Source organism: Sorex fumeus, unplaced genomic scaffold (genome assembly GCF_029834395.1).
Source record: "Sorex fumeus unplaced genomic scaffold, SorFum_2.1 ptg000034l, whole genome shotgun sequence".
In the NCBI taxonomy this organism is placed as follows: domain Eukaryota; kingdom Metazoa; phylum Chordata; class Mammalia; order Eulipotyphla; family Soricidae; genus Sorex; species Sorex fumeus.
Window position 1 is genome coordinate 9,129,506 of NW_026606091.1, and position 22,563 is coordinate 9,152,068.

At 44.6% G+C, this 22,563-nt stretch overlaps 1 protein-coding gene and 1 pseudogene across 1 annotated transcript in view; both read right to left on the reverse strand.

Annotated features, from left to right (window-relative positions):
- HAUS6 (HAUS augmin like complex subunit 6) overlaps nucleotides 1-19,487 on the reverse strand; it is a 46,899-nt gene extending 27,412 nt beyond the window's left edge. The window contains exons 1-5 of the mRNA XM_056117147.1: nucleotides 19,163-19,487; nucleotides 14,720-14,815; nucleotides 6,907-6,985; nucleotides 5,963-6,095; nucleotides 2,695-2,842 (exon numbers count right to left, since the gene is read on the reverse strand). Of these exons, the coding sequence (XP_055973122.1) occupies nucleotides 2,695-2,842; nucleotides 5,963-6,095; nucleotides 6,907-6,985; nucleotides 14,720-14,815; nucleotides 19,163-19,290 (584 nt within the window). The 5' untranslated portion in view covers nucleotides 19,291-19,487. The remainder of the gene's footprint in view (nucleotides 1-2,694; nucleotides 2,843-5,962; nucleotides 6,096-6,906; nucleotides 6,986-14,719; nucleotides 14,816-19,162) is intronic.
- A 2,947-nt stretch (nucleotides 19,488-22,434) lies between these two features.
- Nucleotides 22,435-22,559, reverse strand: LOC130026721 (uncharacterized; annotated as a pseudogene).
- Between the last annotated feature and the right edge of the window lie 4 nt (nucleotides 22,560-22,563).

Here is a 22,563-nt window from a genome sequence, read left to right on the forward strand (position 1 = left end):
TAAAAAAGAAAAAAGAGAAAAAACACTTCACAGGGATCAGAGAGATAGTAAAACAAGTAAGGCACTTGCCTTGCACACAGACAACCCAGATTCTATCCCCAGCATCCCACATGGTCCCCCAAGCACTGTCAGGGTGCAAAAATTCCTGAGTGCAAAGCCGGGAGAAAGCCCTGAGCATTGCCGGGTATGGCTGCAAATATAAAAAAATTAAAAAATTAAGAATACACTTAACAATGTTTTTCTCTGTTCTGTTTTGCTTTGTCGCTACACCTGCTGTGTGCAGGATCTACTCTCAAGATTGATAGGCGGGGAATTATGTGATGCCAGAAGAAAGCCCTAGGGACTGAACCTGGTAATGGGAATCCAACCAGGGTCTCCTGCATGCAAAGTGTATACTCTAGCCTGCTGAACTGTCTCTCCAAACCCCAAACTAAATTTTTTGTACTAAAGGTGATCTTCTTCTTTTTTTCTAAGCACTGACAATAACGTATCCAGAAGTTACCTGGCTCTAAAATGAAAACTTGGCAGGGCCAGAGCAATAGTACAGAAGGTACTATTGCATATAGCTAACCAAGTTAGCCGATCCCCAGTGCCTAACATGGTTCCCTGAGCACCACAACAAGTAATTCCTGAGTGCAGGGAGTTAATCCCTGAGCATCACCAAGTATGGCCCAAAAACCAAAAATAAATAAAATGGAAACTTGAAGCCAGAGTAATAGTACAGCAGGTAAGGCATAGAGAAAAGGAGTCAGTTCTATGAGCACTACCAACTGTGGTCCAAAGCCAAAAGATAAGATAAAATAAAATAGGGGGTATGGTGCCACCAGCAGGTCAGTCTGTACCTGTGAGGCGAGTGCATCAGCAACCTGATGGCACATTCAGACTTCCAGATACCCCAAATTTGCTGCTGTGCCTTTGGCCAGACCCCTAAAACTTGAGGCAAAGTTTACCAAGAAAGTAAACGGCCAAAAGTTAGGTATGTGGGAGACACACCCACAAACCACCTCCGGCTCAGCTACATAATTGGAGGCATGGCTTCTCTGGTTCCTGATTGAACTGCTTAATGGCCATGATCCCAGAGACTCAGAAACAAATTTTGAAACCCAGCGGCTTTTGGCAGAAATGCGTCCGGTCCCTGCAGTAGGTTACCAGTGCTGGGCCAACCCAGGTGAGAATAGGTTTCGTGCCTTCGCCTGTTTCCCCGGCGGCCTAGTGGCCGCCATTCTCCAGAGGCCACTGGACAGTCAGGTTTGGACCCACAGTGACGAGACAAGGGATGGGGCTGGAGCTGGTCCTTTCCTCCCCACCCCAACAAGACCCCAAGTCATCGCCCACAAAGAGCCTCTCTGGCTCCTGATCAAGCTGCTTAACAGCCACGATCCAAGAGATTCAGAAACAAATCTCGAAACCCAGTGGCCTTTGGCAGAAATGCGTCCGGACCCCGCAGTAGGTTATTGTCACTGGGTCACCCCAGGGGGGAAAAGGTGCTGTCCCTCTGCCTGCTCCCCCTTGGTGGCTCGGTGGCTGCCATCCTCCAGAGGCCATTGGACAGTCAGGATTGGGCCCACAGTGACGAGACATGTTAGACCTCACGGGATGGGGGTGGAGCCAGTCCTTTCCTCCCCACTCCAACGAGACCCCAAGTCATTGCCCACAAATGGCCTCTCTGGCTCCTGATCAAGCTGCTTAACGGCCATGATCCCAGAGACTCAGAAACAAATCTTGAAACCCAGCGGCTTTTGGCAGAAATGCATCCGGACCCTGCAGTATAACTGTTGCTGGGCCACCCCAGGGGGGAAAGGGGGCTGTCCCTCCACCTGCTCCCCCTAGGCAGCTCAGTGGCCGCCATCCTCCAGAGGCCACTGGACAGTCAGGTTTGGGCCCTCAGTGACGAGACACGCGGGGCCTCTTGGGATGCGGGTGGAGCCGACCTTTTCCTCCCCATCCCAAAGAGACCCTGCGTCACCGCCCATGAACGGCCTTTCTGGCTCCTGATCAAGCTGCTTAACAGACATGATCCAAGAGACTCAGGAGCAAATCTCGGAACGCAGCAGGTTTTGGCAGTAATCCCTCCAGATTTAAGTGTTAAAATTTCAGAATTTCAAAATCACACAGCCACTGCTGCAGACACACAACATCAAATGTTATTCATAACCAGCAATAGAAAACAAATTGTCTACTGTTGCCTTTTCAGCAGATCTGAGTATTGGGGTAAAATCTCAAATAATAATGGTGGGTCTGGTGTCAAATACTGAATGTGATCAAAGTAGAGAGAGAGTAATGTGAAAATCATCTGCCCCACAGGTAGGGGGAGGGTGTGAGATGGGGGTATACTGGGGTTGTTGGGGGTGGAGAATGGGCACTGGTGAAGGTACGGGTGTTTCATTGTATGACCGAGACCTAGATCCAAAAGCTTTGTAACTGCTCTCACGGTGATTCAATAAACAAAATTATAAAAAATGAAAAAAAAAAAAGTAAGGTGGAGTTCATGCCCAATTCAATCAGCTAATCAGTGGCTGAATAAATAGCAGCACTCCTACATAAAAAATAAATTAATAAAATAAAATAAAATAGAAGTTTTACCATGGGGGGTGGGGGTGGCGGTGAGGGGGTTGACAGTTATGGAGGTAATGATGGTAACTGATTTGTTCAAACTATTTGTTAAAAAGCAAAGAACTTTCATTTTCTACTTACTGTGCATTTTCCTGATATTTTCTGGTAACACAATCTTCTTTTTGTAAAATATGTAAAAATCTGTTACGTGCTACCTGGCATCTGGCAATGCACATGTGCAAATCTTGAGTCTTTACATTAAGGATCTCTATAAAATGTGTGGAAGGATCTACATGGAATACAAATATAGAAAACTTAGATTACAAGCTAACAAATATAAAAAATGTTTTAATTTTAAGAAATTAACTGATTGAGATAACAATTGCTAAAAGCTGGTACATCACATTACACCAAAACCACTTATTTCAACAAAAGCACTGACCTACTTCTGAACAGGAACCTAAAATACCTGGGAAAAACAGATAACTACAAGGGTTAAGAAGTTTGCCTGGCATGAGGCCAACCCAGGATCAACTCAGGCATTCCATGGTCTCACCAGTCCTCCAGGTTCCAAGCACAATACTGAAGTTAGCGCCAACTGCTTTCAGGTGTGGCCAAAACCCCCCACAAAAATAAGTAATAAAATAAGAAGTTTGAAGTTGAGTTATTTCACACAATCAAAAACTTTCAGAAGTCAATCAACCAGATTATCACAGCTTGATACATTCATGAACAAGTACATTATTACACAAGAGCAACTTTTTTGAGGGGGTGGGTCACCCAAGCACAGCTAAGGAGACTCTAGGAGCTGTTTCCCCAAATACTGGGCCAATTAGAAGATTCAAGCAAGAGCCACACAATATGACACAGCTCAAGACCAGTGCTGCTTGGGGTCACCACAGCCAAACCTGGAAGTTCTGGGGGGCTTCTGGGGCTATATCCTGTGGTACGAGCAACTGAACCTTTTTTGTGTGTTTGTTTCTCGCACCCTCCCCCTTTTTTTTTAAATGAACTTTACTGGCAAGCAGGGCTCAAAAGATGCAGCTCAGCGCTGGCGTCGCCGAGGGTAGTGGTGGGGACACTCAGAACTTGGGTTTTATCTTTGGCTTTTTGGGTCACACCTAGCAATACACAGGGGTAACTTCCTGGCTCATGCACTCAGGAATTACTCCTGGCAGTACTCGGGTGAGCATATGAGATCTGGAAATCAAACCCGGGTCAGCCACGTGCAAGGCAAATGCCCTATCTGCTGTGCTATCGCTCCAGCCTCCTGAACTTGGGTTTTTTATGGGTGTAAGGCTTGTGCCACTGACCCCTGAGCTATCTTCCCAGGTCTGCTTTTTTAGTTCTGGCCATACTCAGCAGTACTGGGAGAGGGGGAAGAAAAAAGACAACACTCCAGGTGGTATCTGAAGGACCAGGCAATGCTTGGGATCAAAGCCATGTCCCCCACAAAGAAAGCACATGCTCCAGCATGTTCAAGGTGGTTTTTTTTCCAGGTGGTTTTTTTCTGGGGGGAGGGGGTGGTGATTGGGGGTCACACTTGACCATGCTCAGGGATTATTACTGGCTCTGTGTTCAAGAATCACACCTGTAGCCGAGATTAGTACTAGGAGTTTTGCTCCATGGCTTGGAGGCCAGCCACACATTCTAGAGGAAAAGGGAGCTCAGATAGAGAAAGGAGCACCAAATAAAGGGTGTTGGGAGGATCCTCCCAGGATGGGAGATGCATGCTGAAAGTAGACTATAGACCAAACATGATTGCCACTCAATGCCTCTTTTGCAAACAACAACACCCAAAAGGAGAGACAGAACAAAAGGGAATGCCCTGCCACAGAGGCAGGGTGGGATGGAGGGATGGGGGGTGGGAGGGATACTGGGACCCGTGGTGGTGGAAAATGGGCACTGGTAAAGGGATGGGTGTTTGATCATTGTATAATTGAAGCCCACACACGAAATTCGTAAATCTACAACTGTACCTCATGGTGTTTCACTAATTAAAAAAAAAAAAGAAAGAAAAGAAAAGAAAGCAAAAAAAAAAAAGAATCACTCCTGGCAGTGTTAGGGTTAGGATTAAAGTAGGATCAACATGCGCAAGCATATTATCTGATCTCTTTCATTATCCTTCCGTTCTGTAAGGAGCAACTTCTTAACAGAATTAAGGTTGTACTCTGAAAACTGGACGTTTATCCTATCAGCTTCATTCCTTCCTGTATTTTATGAGTACAAACCAACTAGAGCAACATATATTAGTAGCATTCTTTAAAATCTTAGCTTAAAAATCCAACATTTCATTTCAATCAACCTAAAAACAATTTCTAACAAAAATTCCAAATAATTCAACCTATTGAATATAAATGGTTAAATGAAGGATTAACTGCAAAACTACAAGCTATAGGTTCATTTTATACCCCTGTTTTTCAAGGCTAGCAAGAAAACTTTCTACACTTTTAAGAGTTATAACTGCTTTTTCATAAAAGACAAGGATATGTGACAGAGACCATGTGGTCCTCAAAGCCCCAAATTTTTACTATCTGTCCTGATACAGAAAGTGTTTTCAGAAAGTATTATATCAGCATATAATAAAATAATCTGTAAGACCATTTATGTTTGTTATGATTTAAGACAACTCTAGCAATATATTTAAACAATTTGTTTTGTTTTTTGGGCCACACCTGATAGTACTCAAGACTAACTTCTGGCTCTACACTCAAAGATCACTCCTGGTGATGCTTGAAAGATCATGTGAAGTGCTGGAGATTGTACCCAGGACACACCGTGGAGACAAGCATCTTACCCCACTGTACTACATCTCTGCCCACCAACTGATCTTTTGTGGTAAATTGCTCTTAACTAACTTTACCTTATAAAAATTTCTTTACTTGAAATGACTCAGAAAGAAAGGGATAGACATAGAAAGATTGCATTCATCTGGGGGACATAAAGTAACAAAATAGGAGACTAACGTTAACCCAAGAATGGCCGAGATTAGTTCCATGAATTTTACTCCATGGCTTGGAGGCCAACCACACATGCGAGGGAAAAGGGAGCACAGATAGAGAAGGGAACACCAAATAAAGGGTGTTGGGCAGATTCTCCCAGGATGGGAGAAGCATGCTGAAAGTAGACTATAGACCAAACATGATTGTCACTCATTGCCTCTTTTGCAAACCACAACACCCAGTAAGAGAGAACAAAAGAGAATGCGGGTGGGATGGGGGATGGGGGGGTGGGAGGGATACTGGGATCCGTGGTGGTGGGAAATGGGCACTGGTGGAGGGATGGGTATTTGATCATTGTATAATTGAAACCCAAGCATAAAAACTTGTAAGTCTACAACTGTACCTCATGATGTCTCACTAATAAAAATTAAAAAAAAAAATTTCTTCACTTGCAAATTGGAACTTACCTTTAGAATTGGATCTGATATATTTCATTGCAACAAATCTTGCAAAATGATACATGAGATGAATAAATTTAGAACCACCAGGAGAAATAAATAGTGAACCAGCAACCGGAGGAAAGCTGCTTCCACATTCAGCCTATGGGTAAATGAAATAAGACAATTTGAAGACTTTAACAACAATAACTTTTACAACGGATCGTCTCTGAAGTGTAACAGAATAAGAACTATTCATTTTTTCACCAAAGCTTAGTTTAAAACTGGGGGGATGGTAATGGGAGGAGCAGCTGGTCCTCACGCAAAGGTGCTCAGGACTTACTCCTCACTCTGTGCTCCATGATCACTCCCAGCAGTGCTGGGGGACCACATGCAGTGCTAGGGATCAAACAGGGGTAGATCGCAAGCAAGGTATTTACCCCTGTACTAACTCTCCAAGCCCCATAGCTTAATTTTTTAATCTTTCCTAACTTTTGGTAGACTTAAGTCACAAAAAATTACAATAGTCATAATTAAGCATATTCTCTAGGAGACACAAGCTACAATAACATATGCTAAAAAAGTTTTCTGTAAATAAAAACCATGGAGGCCAGAAGGATAGTACGGCAGCTAAGGCACTTGCCTTGAACACAGCTGACCTAGTTCAGATGCATCCCAAACGGTCCCCCTGAGCACTGCTGGGTGTGGCCCCCAAACCAAAACAAAACAAAAAAATGATGTAAATTCCCAGGAACTCAACAACCTATCTCCAGTGTAGCTAATCAAGCAAGCCAGTGTCCTGGAAATATATACAAGCCCATCCAAAAACTGTTCTAATTAATATTTCATTGCTTATAATATCAACATAAAAGCAGTAAAAGCATTTCATCAATTTAAAAAAAATACAAGCATGGATTTCAAGAAAGCTAGGGGAAAGATAGTTACAGTTTGCATCTCCCAGTAAAAATACTTACAGAAATATTTTTTAACCATTCACAGCAATGCTTCCGGAATTCAGCATCCCTTTTCTGATCAAATGGAGGCCAACAATGTCTTCAAATAAAGGCAAACAAACAAGCAAAACAATAACATTTTAAAACATTAAACTTATCTCCTTAAACTAGAAGCATGAATTCTAAATTAATCAAGGTTAGCATTCTTTGATTTTTGACTAAAGAGAAATAACAACTGTGAGAAACTGGGTTTTTCTCTTTTTAAATATCTACAGTGTTGGGGCAGGAAATCTTCCATGCAGTCAACCCAGGTTCAATTCCTGGTGTGCCACATGATCTTCCAAGTATTGCCAGGAGTGATCCCTAAGCACAGAGCCAGGACAAGCCTAAACCAAAGATATGGAGCAAAAATAAATAAATAAATAAATAAATAAAATTAAACAAATATCTATAGGGCTGAGTTCAGTTTAGTGCAAATAATCAGTGAATATGAAACTGAGCGGGCCCAGTAACATCTCCATTGTGAGAATTTCTTGTTACTGTGTTTGGCATATTGAATACTCTCGGTAGCTTGCCAGGCTCTCCAAGAGGTGCGGAGGAATCAAACTTGGCTCAGCCAGGCTGCCTGTGTGCAAGGCAAATGCCCTACCGCTGTGCTGTCACTCCAATATGAAATTAGGTAAGGAAATTTATCACTATAAAATTACTACTGGGGCTGGAGCAATAGCACAGTGGGTAGGTTGTTTGCCTTGCATGCGGCCGACCCGGGTTCGATTCCCAGAATCCCATATGGTCCTCTGATCACCTCCAGGGGTAATTCCTGTGTGCAGAGCCAGGAATAACCCCTGTGCATCACCGGGTGTGACCACAAAAGAAAAAAAAATAGAATTACTACCAAAAAACTAAAGAGACAATATACTTAGTGGTTAAGGGGACCAATGCACTAATCTATAAATAAATACTAACATTTATTTAATATAAATAGGGGAAAGAAAAAAAATATTCTTTTTTTATTTTTGTTTGGGGGCTACACCCAGAGATGCTCAGTACTCCTGGCTCTGCACTCTATGATCATACCTGGCAGGGCTCAAGTAACCATATGGGGTACCCTGGGGTCAAAACTAGGTGAGTCTCATGCAAGACAAACTCCCTACCCACTGTACTATCAGTCTGGACCCTGAAATTTTAGTTGTACATAAAAAACACAAAAGAAATGGTATGAGAACTTATGGATCATAAAGATAACCCATATTATGGGTACTAGTGTTTTGCAGATAAATTCTTGGAAAAAAAAGTTTTGCCTCACCTTTAGCCAAAAATAATAAACTTTAATTTCATTATAAATTTTTTCCCCTGGTAATGTCTGACCCAGTATTGAGAGTTCCCAATAAACTTAAAATTGAACTTCCAAATGACCCAGCAATTCCACTTTTCAGCACCTACCCTCCAGGCCATAAAAACACTCTCTCAAAAAGATATAAGTACACCAGTTATTCACTGCTATACTCAATACAATAGCCAAGATATGGATTCAAACTAGGTGTCCCAACGATAGAGGAACAGATTATGAAGATGTGGTATAGATACACAGTGGAATACTAAGTAGCTGCAAGGATTGATGAAATTACGTAATTTGCTGCAACCTGGTTAGAACTGGAACATATACTGAGTAAAGTACATGAGAAGAAGAAAGATAAGATCACCCTTGATCCCAGTGTTTAGAGAGGACAGAGAAAGAAAGAAATCAAGGGGGTGGAGAACAGGAAATAATGGGTGAACAGGCATCAGGGCTTCAGCTATACTGGTGATGTGGGAGAATGGTGTAAACACATGCCCGAAACACAGAAGCACCAACACTGCAAGCATGAGATCTAAGCTGCAATCACTGGAACTCTGTAATGTTCCTATCAAATTGACAGGCTAACAACAGAGTGGAAGGTTGCGAGTGGGGAGGGAATATGAGAACAATGGTGGAGGGAAGTTGACGTTTGGGAGTGGGAACTGTTGCTGAAATATTATATGCCAACTATCAGTAACTTCATAAATCACAGTTCTTTAATTAAAAAAAAAAAATCCAGGGGTATGGTGCCGCCAGCAGGTCAATCTGTACCTGTGAGGTGAGTACATCAGCAGCCTGATGGCGTCTTCAGACTTCCAGATACCCCAAAATTCCTGCTGTGCCTTCGGCCAGACCCCAAAAACTTGGGGCAAAGTTTACCAAGAAAGTAAACGGCCAAAAGTTAGGTATGTGGGAGACATACCCACAAACCACCTCCAACCAGCTATATAACTGGAGGCAAGGCCTCTTTGGTTCCTGATCGAACTGCTTAATGGCCATGATCCCAGAGTCTCAAAAACGAATCTTGGAACCCAAAGGCTTTTGGCAGAAATGCGTCCTGTTCCTTCAGTAGGTTACTGGCGCTGGGCCACTCCAGGTGGGAATAGGTTTCGCGCCTTGGCTATTCCCCCTGGTGGCCTGGTGACCACCATCCTCCAGAGGCCACTGGACAGTCAGGTTTGGGACTGCAGTGACAAGACACATGGGGCCTCAACACATGGGGGTGGAGCCAACTCTTTCCCCCATCCTAACGAGACCCCAAATCGCCACCTACAAACGGCCTCGCTGGCTCCTGATCAAGCTGATTAACAGCCATTATATCGGAAACTCAGAAACAAATCTCGAAACCCAGCAGCTTTTGGCAGAAATGCATCTGGACTGCATACAAGGTGGCCACCAGCTCAGAGCTTATTGGAAAGCCAGGTATGAGCCAGCGGTGACGGGATAACTGCAGTCTCATGGAAGGGGAATGGTACCGGCTTGTCCTTCACGCCCTACTGAGTTCACGAGTTGCCCCCCATAAGCGGCTCTCTGGTACGGCCATGGCTCCAGAGGCAAAAGGACTTAATCCAGAGCCTGGAAGCTTGTGGCAGAAAAGTGAATGGACAATGCGTTAAACTACAGCGTCATGCCTCCCCAGGAGGGAAAGGGTGTTGCTCCCTTCCACCTTTTCCCCCCTGGCAGCAAGGTGGCTGCCACCTCAGAACTTATTGGAAAGCCAGGTATGAGCCGGTGGTGAAGGGGCAACTGCAGTCTCATGGGAAGGAGGGCGGTACCAGCTCATCCTTCACGCCCTACCGAGGTCACGAGTTGCCCTCCATAAGCGGCTCTCTGGCATGGCCATAGCTCCAGAGGCAAAAGAACTTAATCCAGAACCCGGCAGCTTGCAGAAGAAAAGTGAATGAACCATGCATTAAACTACGGCGCCATGCCTCCCCGGGAGGGAAAGGGTGTTGCTCCCTTCCTCCTTTTTCCCCCTGGCAGCAGGGTGGCCACCACCTCAGAGCTTATAGGAAAGCCAGGTACGAGCTGGCGGTAATGGGGCAACTGCAGTCTCATGGAAGGGGGGGGCGGTACCGGCACGTCCTTCACACCCTTCACGAGTTACCCCCCACGAGCGGCTCTCCAGCACGGCCATAACACCAGACACACAGAAACCAATCTTGTAATTATCTGACTCTTTGTAGAAATCCAAAATCGCATGACATTATATGATTCTCATTACCAGCTATAGAAAACAAAATATTTCACAATGCCTTTTCAGCAACTGATTGTTTGGGGGGAAATTCTAAACAATAATGGTGCATCTTTTGTCAAAATAATGAATGTAGTCAATGTAGAGAAGAGTTAAGTAGAAATCATCTGCCTCACAGGCATTTGGAGGGGTGGGAGGGGAGGTATCCTGGGGTTCTTGGTGGTGAAAAATGAGTACTGGTGAAGGGAAAGGTGTTTGATCATTGTATGACCGAGACTTAAACCTGAAAGCTTAGTAACTTTTCCCACAGTGATTCAATAAATAAATATAAAAAGAATAAATAAATAAATAAATAAATAAGGTGGAGTTCATGCCCAATTCAATCAGCTAATCAGTGGCTGAATAAATAGCAGTACTCCTACCAAAAAAAAAAAAATCGGAAAAAAAAAAAAAAACCAGTTTGTCCAAAATGAGCATTTACTTAGGGATCTGTTTCACATGTGTATGTGTGTTCGTGTGTGTGTGTTATAAGGTACAAACATACATATATATGTTATATCAATAAATGAGCTATAAGGTGCTCCGTGGGGTTCTTAAAGCAGTAACACAGTAAGTTTTCTAGCCAATTTGGTCTTAAATGTGAGCTACGTTTTGGTTTTGGTGATTTTTTTTTAATATGTGTATAGTGTGTTTTCTTGAATCCAAAATGTGCTTTTGTTATAGGAGTTCAGTATTTGGACAATAATTGTTCTACTATTTTGTAGTATTGTTGGCATTTGTTGTAAATGGGGCTATAACTTTCTAATAAGCTTGGTTATCTAGAAATATATCAAAGCTCCCTCCCAATGGTGCTCAGGGAACCACATGTGGTACCAAGGATCAAAAGCAGACTGGCTGCATGCAAGGAGAGCACCCTACCCACTGTACTATATCTTCAGCACTGTTTTTTATATTTCTATAGTGTAACTACATTTGATTGTCATAGGGAAAAAAATTAGGTACATTGGAAGAATTGAGAGGCTGAAAAGGCAAGAGTAATGTTCTTTGGTCTACGGATTTCAGAATGATTTTCACTTCCTTTACAATCTAAATGCTTTAAATGAGTTGCACGGAGGCAAACAGACAGCTCAAGGGGCCAACCAAGCACAGGTTCCGCATGCAGGAGACCTAAATTCAATCCCCAGCACACCATATGGTTCCAGTACCACTAAGAGCAACTCCCAAGCCCTAAGCCAAGACTATTGAACATCACCAGGTGTTACCCAAAATACAAATAAATAAATAAACTGTCACTGTCACTGTCCTCCCGTTGTTCATCAATTTTCTCGAGCAGGCCCAGTAATGTCTCCATTGTGACAATTGTTACTGTGTTTGGCATATTGAATACATCATGGGTAGCTTGCCAGGCTTTGCCGTGCGGGCGAGATACTCTCAGTAGCTTGCAGGGCTCTCCAAGAGGGGTGGAGGAATCGAACTCAGGTCAGCCATGTTGGCTACCTGCAAGGCAAACGCCCTACCCGCTACGCTATCACTCCAGTCCCAGTAGTAATTTTATAGTGATAAATCTGTTAATAGAGATTGACTGCCAAATAAACTGTATCTCTTAAAAATAGTGGGTGGGAGAATTTAAAAAACATTTTTTGGGGCTGTAGCGATAGCATAGCAGGTAGGGCATTTGCCTTGCACATGGCCAACATGGTTCAATTCCCAGCATCCCATATGGTACCCTGAGCACCGCCAGGAGTAATTCCTGAGTGCAGAGCCGGGACTAACCCCTGTGCATTGCTGCGTGTGACCCAAAAAGCAAAAAAAAAAAAAAAAAAAAATTGTTTTGGGCCCCTCCTGGCAGTGCTCATTGATACTCCTAGCCTGTTGCTCAGGAGTTGCACCTGGCTCAGAAGACAGTAGCAGAGCCAGGGATCAAAATTTGAGATCCAAATCTCTAACTCACTAATCTGTCTCTCTGGATACAGAAAATCTACTCTGATTTAACCAAAGAACACCCAACACCTTTATGATAGGAATTTCAAACAGAATTATTCTGGTCACTCCTATTTTAAACTAAAATATTTTCAAACTAAAAATAAAAACACGAAGAATTATCAAAAATAAAAACAATGCTTAAATAATGAGTTATCTGTCTACATAAGAGGCTGACGCTAAAATAAATATTAAAACAGGGGCCGGCGGAATAGTACAGCAGATAGGACACTGCCCTGCATACAGACAACGTAGGTTTGATCCCCAGCATTCTATATGGTCCCCCAGGCACCACCAGGAGTAATTCCTGAGTGAAGAGCCAAACGTAATTCCTGAGCTTCGCCAGGTGTGGTCCAAAGACCAAAAACAATTAAATAATAATAAAACTAATTTGGACAACTTTTCAAACAGAAATACAAAAATACATGCAAAACAACTTAGAACAAAAGCTGGGCCCTCTCAAAAGGTGGTTCAGGCCCAGGGCCACTCCCATGAATTCTCAGCCAGACAAGCCAGATGGTTCACTGCCAGGGAATGAAGATATGGTATTGCTTGGGTTCTGCCATGCCAGGGAGCAATCAAGGTCACCTCAGCAATGCTCAGGGGGTCACTGGGGCTACTGCTCAAGGGTTGCACCATCAATGACCTGTGATGCTCAGAGAATCACAAGGTGCTGGAAACCAACAGGGAAGGGACACATAAAAGCATGTTCCTTAGCCCCTGTACTATGGCTCTGGCCCCAGAGATCACACTTTTATAAATTTTAACCTGCCTTACATGCGGCTGACTTAGTCTCAATCCCTGGCATCCTATATAGTCTCCTAAAGTGGCTAGGAAAGATTCCTGAGTGCTGAGCCAGGACTAACCCTGAAGCACCGCTGGGTATGGGCCCACCCCCCACCACCAAAAAAAATTAAACAGCATAGAACAATAGATTTGGGCTGGAGCAATAGCACAGCAGTAGGGCGTTTGCCTTGCGCGCAGCCAGTCCGGCCGAGCCAGGTTCGATTCCTCCGCCCCTCTAGGAGAGGCTGGCAAGCTACTGAGAGCATCTCGCCCGTACGGCAAAGCCTGGCAAGCTACCCGTGCCGTATTCAATATGCCAAACACAGTAACAAGTCTCAAAACAGAGACATTACTGGGCCCACTTGAGCAAATCGATGAACAACAGGAGAACAAAACAATAGATCTATCTTAGTAAGAATGGTTTCTGTATAGCTCTTGACAGTTTCAAGTATCAGTCACAAAAGTAACAAGGACTTACAAAGATCTAAAAAAGTAAAATTAAGGGGCAAGATAGCACAACAAGCAAGGCACTTACTTGCCTTGCACACAGTTGACCTGAGTTCAATTCAGGGCACTGCATAGGGTACCTCAAGCCCCACCAGGGGTGATCCCTGTGCAAGAGTAAATCCTGAGAAACTGGAAGGATAGTACAGTGGGTAGGGCATTTGCTTTGCATGCAGCCGACCCAGGTTCAATCCCCAGCATTCCATATGGTCCCCCAAGCACCGCCAGGTGTAACCCCTGTGCATCACTAGTTGTGACCCAAAAAAAGCAAAAATAAAGAACGAAAATTGAAAAATAAAAAAAGTACATCCTGAGTGCAGGGGGTGTGATCCAAGCCCCCATCACCCCCCAACAAACAAAAACACACACTAGCCTGGTAAGTTACCCGTGGCATATTCAATATGCCAAAAACAGTAACAATGATGGTCCTCATTCCCCTGGCCCTGAAAGAGTCCCCAATATGCCATCAGGCCACACTAGCACGTGACAGGGATGAATGGAGACGTTACTGGGGTCTGCTCGAGCAAATCGATGAACTATCAATGATAGTGATAGTATAGTGACAAGCAAATAATAAGACATATGGCACTTAGCAAAACTAAATAAAAAACAAAATTTAGTCTATAGATAGCTAACAATTTAATTTTTTTCTTTCCTTTTATTGTTTTTCCAGGGATTGAACCCATACATCTGAGCATATACTCTAATACTGAGTGCATATCTGGCCCCAGTTAGTTATTTTGCCTAATAATTAAAACTATGAAGAATGTTAGAAACTATTTTATCAGAAAAAAATCTATCTTACCTATGAAATAGACAACAGAATGATTTAAATACTAAGGAAAATTACTCTGACTATAAAGATGAAGCAATAAATTAAATAAACTATAAATTTCTAAGACTCAAACCTAATTTGGGGGACATTCATTCAAAACAAGTCAAGTCAAAGTTGAAATCCTGACTTCTTTCAAAATATAACCCCTTCCCTAATTTGAGAATGACTAAAAGAAAATGAAGTAACTTTTGCTTACTTGAAAACTTCTTTGGTGAGAGACTGATCCAGTGTTTGAAACAAAAAATAAGAAACGATTTGAAAGGCATCACGGTTCAACTTGTCAAACATGTCCCTAGAGATTTAAAAAAAATAAATAAGTCAGGGGAGAAAAGGCAATAGTTAAAAGTAAATATCATCAATAGCTGTGTTAGAGTAACAAATTAATTTTCAGTTATCTTTAAGCAAACAAATTATTTTTTCTCATTCATGTGCATTTTTATCAACAATTTTTTGGTCAGAAAGATAGTACAGTAGGTAAGGCACTTGCCATGCATGAAGCCAACACTGGTTCAAGTCTGGCACCACATTAGATCCCACGAACACTGACAGGAGTGATCCCTGAATACAGACTCCTCATACCAGGTGTGGTCCCAAACCCAAAAACTAACTTCTGTTAGGGTAGAAACAATTAAAAAAAAAATACAAGATTTTACTTTCTGACTCCTAAATACATAGACTAACTAGGAGAAAACTGGTAGTCCACTTTATATCAGTGAAAATATTGTAAAAAGAAAAGTGTAAACTAATTAGATGGAGAGAAAACCATGGTTCATGGTCTCCTTCTCCAGAAGCATGAAGATGATACTAACCAATATTGCCTAAGAAACAATAATATCTAACTTGTATCTGTTGAACTTACTGTTTGCCAGGTTTCATTTTTGTACAGGCCCTTTGCAGGCCATGAGTCACCTAAATCTTCACTATAAACACATGAAGTGCTGTACTTGGGTTTTAACCTGCATTTGGCGGGGAGGTGTCCACACCCAGTGGTGCTTAGAAACTACTCCTGCTCAGTGCTCAAGAAAGAATGTGCGGGGCTGGAGAGATAGCACAGCGGGTAGGGCGTTTGCCTTGCACGCGGCTGACTTGGGTTCGATTCCCAGCATCCCATATGGTCCCCTGAGCACCGCGCGGAGTAACTCCTGAGTGCAGAGCCAGGAGTAACCCCTGTGCATCGCCAAGTATGACCCAAAAAGCAAAAAAAAAAAAAAAGAAAGAAAAAATGTGGCGCCAGGGACTGAAACCAGTGTTCCTGCAAACAGTTCTGCCCTTTGAGCCTGGGGCAGAGAGAACACTGATCCCAAAGTATTCAGGGAACTATGTGGTGCTGGCAATCAACCAGAGCACTCCAGTCCTTTGAACAATCCCCCCAGCCCTACAGAAGTTGTTTACATCACTGACAAATTAAATAATGTGTCCAAAGTCACATAAACGGGACAGACATTTTATAATTTAAATAATGTTCTGAAAAGATATCTCACTTGGGTGATTTCTTGTTTTCAAGACTTCTAAACAAGGACTTGCACTGGGTGCTTGCACACACACATGGCTGACCGGAGTTTGATCCCCAGCACCATATATGGTCCCAAAGCCATATCTGTTGTGTGTGATCCCTGAGCACACAGCCAGGAATAAACGCTGCTCATGGCTGAGTTTAGCCCCAAAACCAAAAATAAAGTTGCCATTCTTATTCATTCATTTATTTAATTTTTGAATCACACCAGCAGCACTCAGAGATCATTCCTGGCATGCTGAGGGGTCACATGTGGTATGACGAACGGATGTGGGTTGGCTTTGTACAAGACAAGTTCCCTACCTGCTATACTATCACTCCAGTGCAATCCCCCATTCCTTCTATTTTTTGTTTTTTGGGTTTTTTTGGGGGGAGAGCCACAATCGCAGTGCTTGGGGCTTTCTCGTGGCTCTATACTCAGGAGTCACTCTTGGCTGTGCTCAAGGGATCATAGCATATGAGGTGCTGGGGGTCTACCACTTATAAGGCAAGCAGTACTATTACTCCAGCACAATTCCCCATTCTCACTCAAATGTCAAACGGTTCTTTTGGGAGAGGGAGGGGATCCACACCCAGCAGTGCTCAGGAGTTATTCCTGGCTCTGCACTCAGGAACCATTCTTGGCAGTGCTCAGGGGACTATATGAGATGCTAGAAGATCAAATCTCAGTGCAAGACAAGTGCCCTACCCAGTATACTATAGCTCTGTCCACCTCCTTCTTAAATTTATTTATTTTGGGCCACACCCGCCAGCACTCATGGGGGAGCTCTCGGCTCTGCACTCCTGGCTGGCTTCGGGGATTACAGGGGATGCCAGGGATCAGAAGCAGGGTAGGCTGCATGTAAGCCAAGCATCCTATCTGCTATATCACTCTGGCCCCTCAAACAATTCTTGTCCTTCGAAAGGTTCTATTACTCAAAGAACTCAAATGAAGCTCCTCATCATCATCCCTCTAATTTGTTATTTTTCACATATTTTTCATTATTCTCTTAAACATTGCTATTCTTAATTTTGATCAAGATACTTGTTGACAGTTTGAAATATTGCAAGGTCATCATTTAAACCAGGTCTAATACTGTGCTCAATTAGTATCTGTTGAATGAATAAGAGTTCCCACTGCCACCTTAGTTTAGACTCACCTAACTTCAAAGAACTGATTCCCCCACCCAATCAACTTTCTGTAATGCAATCAGTATGATTTTTTCCAAAGTATAACTCTTTTGGCATTCAAGCCCAATACATCAAGATCCTCCGTGAGCTGTATTGCGGATTCACTACCAGGATCTCACCATTCTACAAAGAAGTGATCGTTGATGTCAAGAGAGGGGTTCGGCAGGGTGATACCATTTCACCGAAACTCTTCAGTGCCACCCTCGAGAACATCATGCGACGACTGGAATGGGAAGGAATGGGAGTGAAGATAGATGGTCGGCAACTACACCACCTCCGCTTTGCTGATGACATTGTTTTAATAACACCAAACATCAGCCAAGCGGCACAAATGCTGGCCGACTTTGACCGTGAGTGTGGAAAGGTAGGACTACAGTTGAATCTTATGAAGACAATGTTTATGAGAAACAGCCTCGTTCCTGATGCCCCATTCGCTCTCAACGGAACGACCATCTCCGAATGCAACAGCTATGTGTACCTAGGTCGAGAAGTCAACATGACAAATGACCTGGCACCCGAGCTGCGCAGGAGGAAGAGAGCGGCTTGGAACGCCTTCAAGAACGTCGAAGAAATAACTAAGAGGACGAAGAACCTCCGGCTCCAGGCACATCTCTTTGATTCCACTGTTCTTCCTGCATTAACATCTGCCTCAGAGACCTGGGCCCTATGCAAACAGGATGAGAACACTATTCAGGTCTCCCAAAGAAGAATTGAAAAAGCTATGCTTGGAATATCATGTTTCACTCAAATGAGAGAAAGAATCCGGAGTTCCGACATCCGTTGACGATCAAGAATCAGGGACGCTGTCTCATTTGCCAAGGTGTCAAAAATCAGATGGGCTGGTCACGTAATGAGATTTAAAGATGACCGCTGGACTAGAGCTGTTACTGACTGGATTCCACGGGATGTCAAAAGACTGTGTGGCCACCCACCTACCAGATGGTCAGACTTCTTCGTCAAGATCATGAACGATCGGTTTGAGGCTCTTCATGTTCCCAGAGCGAACAGATGCCATTGGGATACACTAGCACACGCCAGGGACAAATGGAGACGTTACTGGCGCCCGCTCGAGCAAATCGACGACTAACGGGAAGTTAAATGATTAAGTGATAACTCTTTTGGGTAAATACTAAGGAATGGTAGAAACTCATGGATCTAAACACCAAAAAGAATGAATAAAATACTGACAGTGTTGGGGGAACCCAAAGATACTTTATATGGTAAATTTGATGCCACACTCATGCTTAACACATTTTAAAGGGGACATCTCTTTCAAAAGATGGTAGACACCTCCCGGTAATAACTAAACTCCCAAGACCTACACTGTGGCAAACCTATGACCATACTGAAAAAGGAAAAACTGCCACTAAGGAATGGGCCAGGACATCACAAATTTTAGCTATATTTCAAAATCTTTAAGTAGATTGCAAATGAATAAGCCAAAGACTTAAATACCCGGAGCACTTCCTACCGTGGCAAAGGAGGGAAGGGGCGTTCACTTTCCGTACAGATGCCCTTCTCTGCGGCCTTTTCCTGTGGCCTGCTTCCGTTTTCCAGACCCCAGAGCAAAATGTCATCAAACTAAAGCGCAGGTACCTTCAAGGGCTCCTCCCCTCGAGTCCTAAAGGCATCTGTGCACAGTGCCCCACGCCCCCGCCCCATCCCACGTCCTTCCATTCCGGGGTCGCCACCTCTCCCCCTCCTTCCACCCACCTTACAGAAAACTCGACGGACTCCACCCGGGGACCACCCAGAGCCCGCCCAGCGGCTCCGCAGCTGAGCATAGGAAGCCGCCGGCCGGGAGCTCGGGGCTGGGCGGCAGCCGGTGGCCGCCGCGGGGTGGCCGCTGAGCGGGAGCGCGGGTCCTGCCGGGCATCTCCCGCCCGCATCTCCCGCTCCCCCACCCTCAGCTCTCCCCCCGTCCCCGGGCCTGGGGTGGGGGAGCGGCCTCCTTACACTCCAAGGTGCGTGTGCGACTCGATCTTCCCGCAGGCAGCGGTGGCCGGGCCCGGCTCAAAGCCCAGCGCCTGCAGATACATCCAGAGATGCTTCTTCTCGAAAGCCAAGAGCCAAGCTGAGCTCATCTTCGCGGCCGGCCGCGTCGCTGCAAGGGAAGAAAGCGCAGGCCCCGAGGACCACTCGAGAATCAAGGACCACTGTGTCTTTCCCGGCGCACTGCCTGGGGTCGCGAAGGCAGCCCCTCCATTGTCACTGCCTGCCCCTCTCTAGCCCGGAGCCACCTCGCCTCCAACGGCCGTCGGGGTGTGTTCGTTTGCCAGGAAACAGAGGCTCTAAGCGGTAATACGCTCCAGCGCCCTGAAGACGAGCCACAAACCGAGATTCCCGCGCTCCCTGAAGAAGTGCTTCCGGAACGATGAGCGACTTCCGGGGCACGCCCAGCTTGGCGCCTTTCTGCCGCCCCCTTCCGTTGACGCCCCGCGGGTGAACTACAAAACCCAGAATGCATTGCGCGGGGCAGCTGCCCTTGATGAGCGTGCGTAACTGCGACCCCTTGCTTTCTGGGTATCTTAGGTCTTGCGCTTTTGTGAGCCCTCTAATCTTTGAGGTTCCCTACACTGGTTGAGGCCCGTTCTCACCCGTAAACGTACACTGGGGAGTGGTGTGGAGAAAAAAAAAGCATCTTTAGTTTTTTTCACGAGCTATATGAATAGGCATGAGTGAGGCAGCAATTACCAATTAATTTATAAATGAAGTGTGGTCTATTACTAACAAAATCTTGGTAAACGGGCTCTCAATTGCTGGATATTCCTTTTTTCTTGCTCCTGGTGAAAGATAGCCCCGTGACAATTGGGCCCTAGCAAAGCAAGTCCCAGTCCTGCAGCTGCGGCAGGCTAGCAACATCAAGTACCCCCACCTCCTCCCTGCACCTGGAATTCGCCAGATAAGGCCACAAGGCCAGAGAAGACCTAATGAGGCATCTCCTTGTCCCGGAATCCGCCTAACAAGGCCCAACACCAAGTACCCCCATGTCCTCCCTGCACCTGGAATTCACCAGATAAGGCTACAAGTTCAGAGAAGGCCTAATGAAAAGGCCTAATTGACTGCCCGGTGGTAGGGCCTGGTACAGAAGAGAGTGGCTGGTGCTGATGGCTTGTTGCAAAATGATTGGCTTCCTGCGTGCAGCATCTAATGTGATAATTCAAATGTATTAGGTGATTTGTGCGAGGGCTTTCTGAAATGCGCTGGAAGATGCCCTATAAAAAACCCCCTTTGAAGAGGCTCGGGGCTCTCAGTCACTGACGGTTTGTGGTCATGCTGTGAGCCCTGGCATGCTCGAATAAACCTCTTGCTTTTGCATGGACTTGGTCTCTCAGAGTTCTCCTTGACAGGTGAGGCTGTCCTGAGCTCGGACCCTAACACTGGTTCTACCCTACGCATATCTGTTTCCCCTGAAACCCTCTCCCATATCCCCTTTAGAATAGGGCCGAGAAAGAAACGGCGGAGAAGCTGCTCGTTTCTTCATTGCCTCCTCTGGCAATTCCAGCCTCACTAAAACTGTTAGGGTCGAGATGCTTGCCACCCATGAAAGAAGACTCCAAGAGACTTTCTCATGCAACACGCACAGGGTTTATTGTCCAAGCATGCTGGGGGTCACCACATGTCCTGAAAACAGGACAGAGGCAGAGAGCCCCAAGCCAAAGTACAATGGGTTTTTATAACCAAGAATAAACAAAGGAATCTTACAGTACAGCAATCTTCAGCTTTACCAAGAACAGCATGACACTTGCACAAGATTAACTTCTTCGGAACATCTGAGCACATGCCCCCATATCTGGCCCAACCACAAGGTCACAGCAGGGTGTAGGTGGGACCTACAAGTTTGCAACTCTAGCTTTCACAGCTTTTACAGTTTTCTGGTTAACTCTTTCCTACCACTTAACTCTTTCATGACTATTAGCCTGGGCAGCCCTTACATTTCTATCTCCAGCCTTACAAAACCACTAGCTACTTTGAAATTTGGTCCACCTGCAGCTCTTATAGATCATCTATAAAATCTCCCAAACTGCTGAACTTGATTCAGAGACTTGATATTTGATTTTTACTCTCCAAAATGGTATCAGTATACACATCAATGGTATTTCCAGGGACCTGGGCTCAGTGCCTACACTCCCACACTCACTTTTTTCTCAGCCACCTACTCTCATTGTTCAAAACCTTAAAACCCCCTTCATAATCTCAGTTTCAACCTTGAACTTCCTTGCTCAATCTAAGTCTTCTTCTCCTGGACGGGAGTGATAGCTCAATGGGCTGTACATATACTTTGCCACCAGGAGCAACACCCCACCCCACACCTCACAGAACCAGAAGTAGCCTCTGAGTACTGCCAGGCATGGCCCAAAAACAAACAAATAAATCTTATTATTCTGTAAGTCCTGAGAAGATCAGAGAAGCTTCTAACCATATCTTGTGATTGTTTCATACCTTCCTCACAGTATATGATCATTATCTTGAACACAAGATCAGCTCCCTAGTCCTCTTTGTCAGTTTTAACTAGAAGACCTTAAATCCTATTAAATATATATCTCTGTATTCTCCAAACTTGCAGTTTGACAGCTATAACACAATTATGATGCTTTGTGTTACTAAAAATTCAGGATTTAACTCAAGTAGGCTCCTAGATTTACCCTTTTAAAAAAACGGGGGGGGGGGTGTTGTGGGTGAGAGGAACTCAAGGAGGGACAACTCCTAGGCTTTTAAAACTGCAGAATGCACCATTTGTCCAAGGGTCTGTGATTAGAAATGCATTTGACCACACAGCCGTTTGGAATGAAATGCTTTCTAATCATCATGTCTTCATTAAAGCCTCACTCCTTGGAGATGTGAATCTTCTGGCAGTCAGGGAACTTGAACTTCACCCTGTGTAGAGCCTCAATCAGATGCTCCTTGATCTGGAATGTACTCCAGATAGACATGATGATTCAGCCAAGGTGGACACTAGCCACTATGCCCTGGAGTTTCCCAAAGCCACTTCACATACCTGTCTGGATCTGAGATTAAGGATAGCCTGAGGGCAAAAATAAAGGTCCACTGCAAAGAACTGTGTCTGGGGCTGAACAGATAGTGCAGGGTGCTTGCCTTGTCTGTGACCAAACTCATTGCAATCCCTAATACCATATATGGTCCCCTGAGTACTGCCAGGAGTGATCCTGAGCACAGAGCCAAGAGTAAGACCAGAGGACCTCCGAGTGTAACAAAAAAAGAAAATAAACCATTTTCAAGATTCCTTAGGGCAAACTTTACAAGCAATAGGTGACTGACACTCCCATGGAAGCTGCTGCTTGCACTCCTTGGACACTGGGCCATAGGGAAAAGGCAGGCTTCCCCTCTCTACCCTG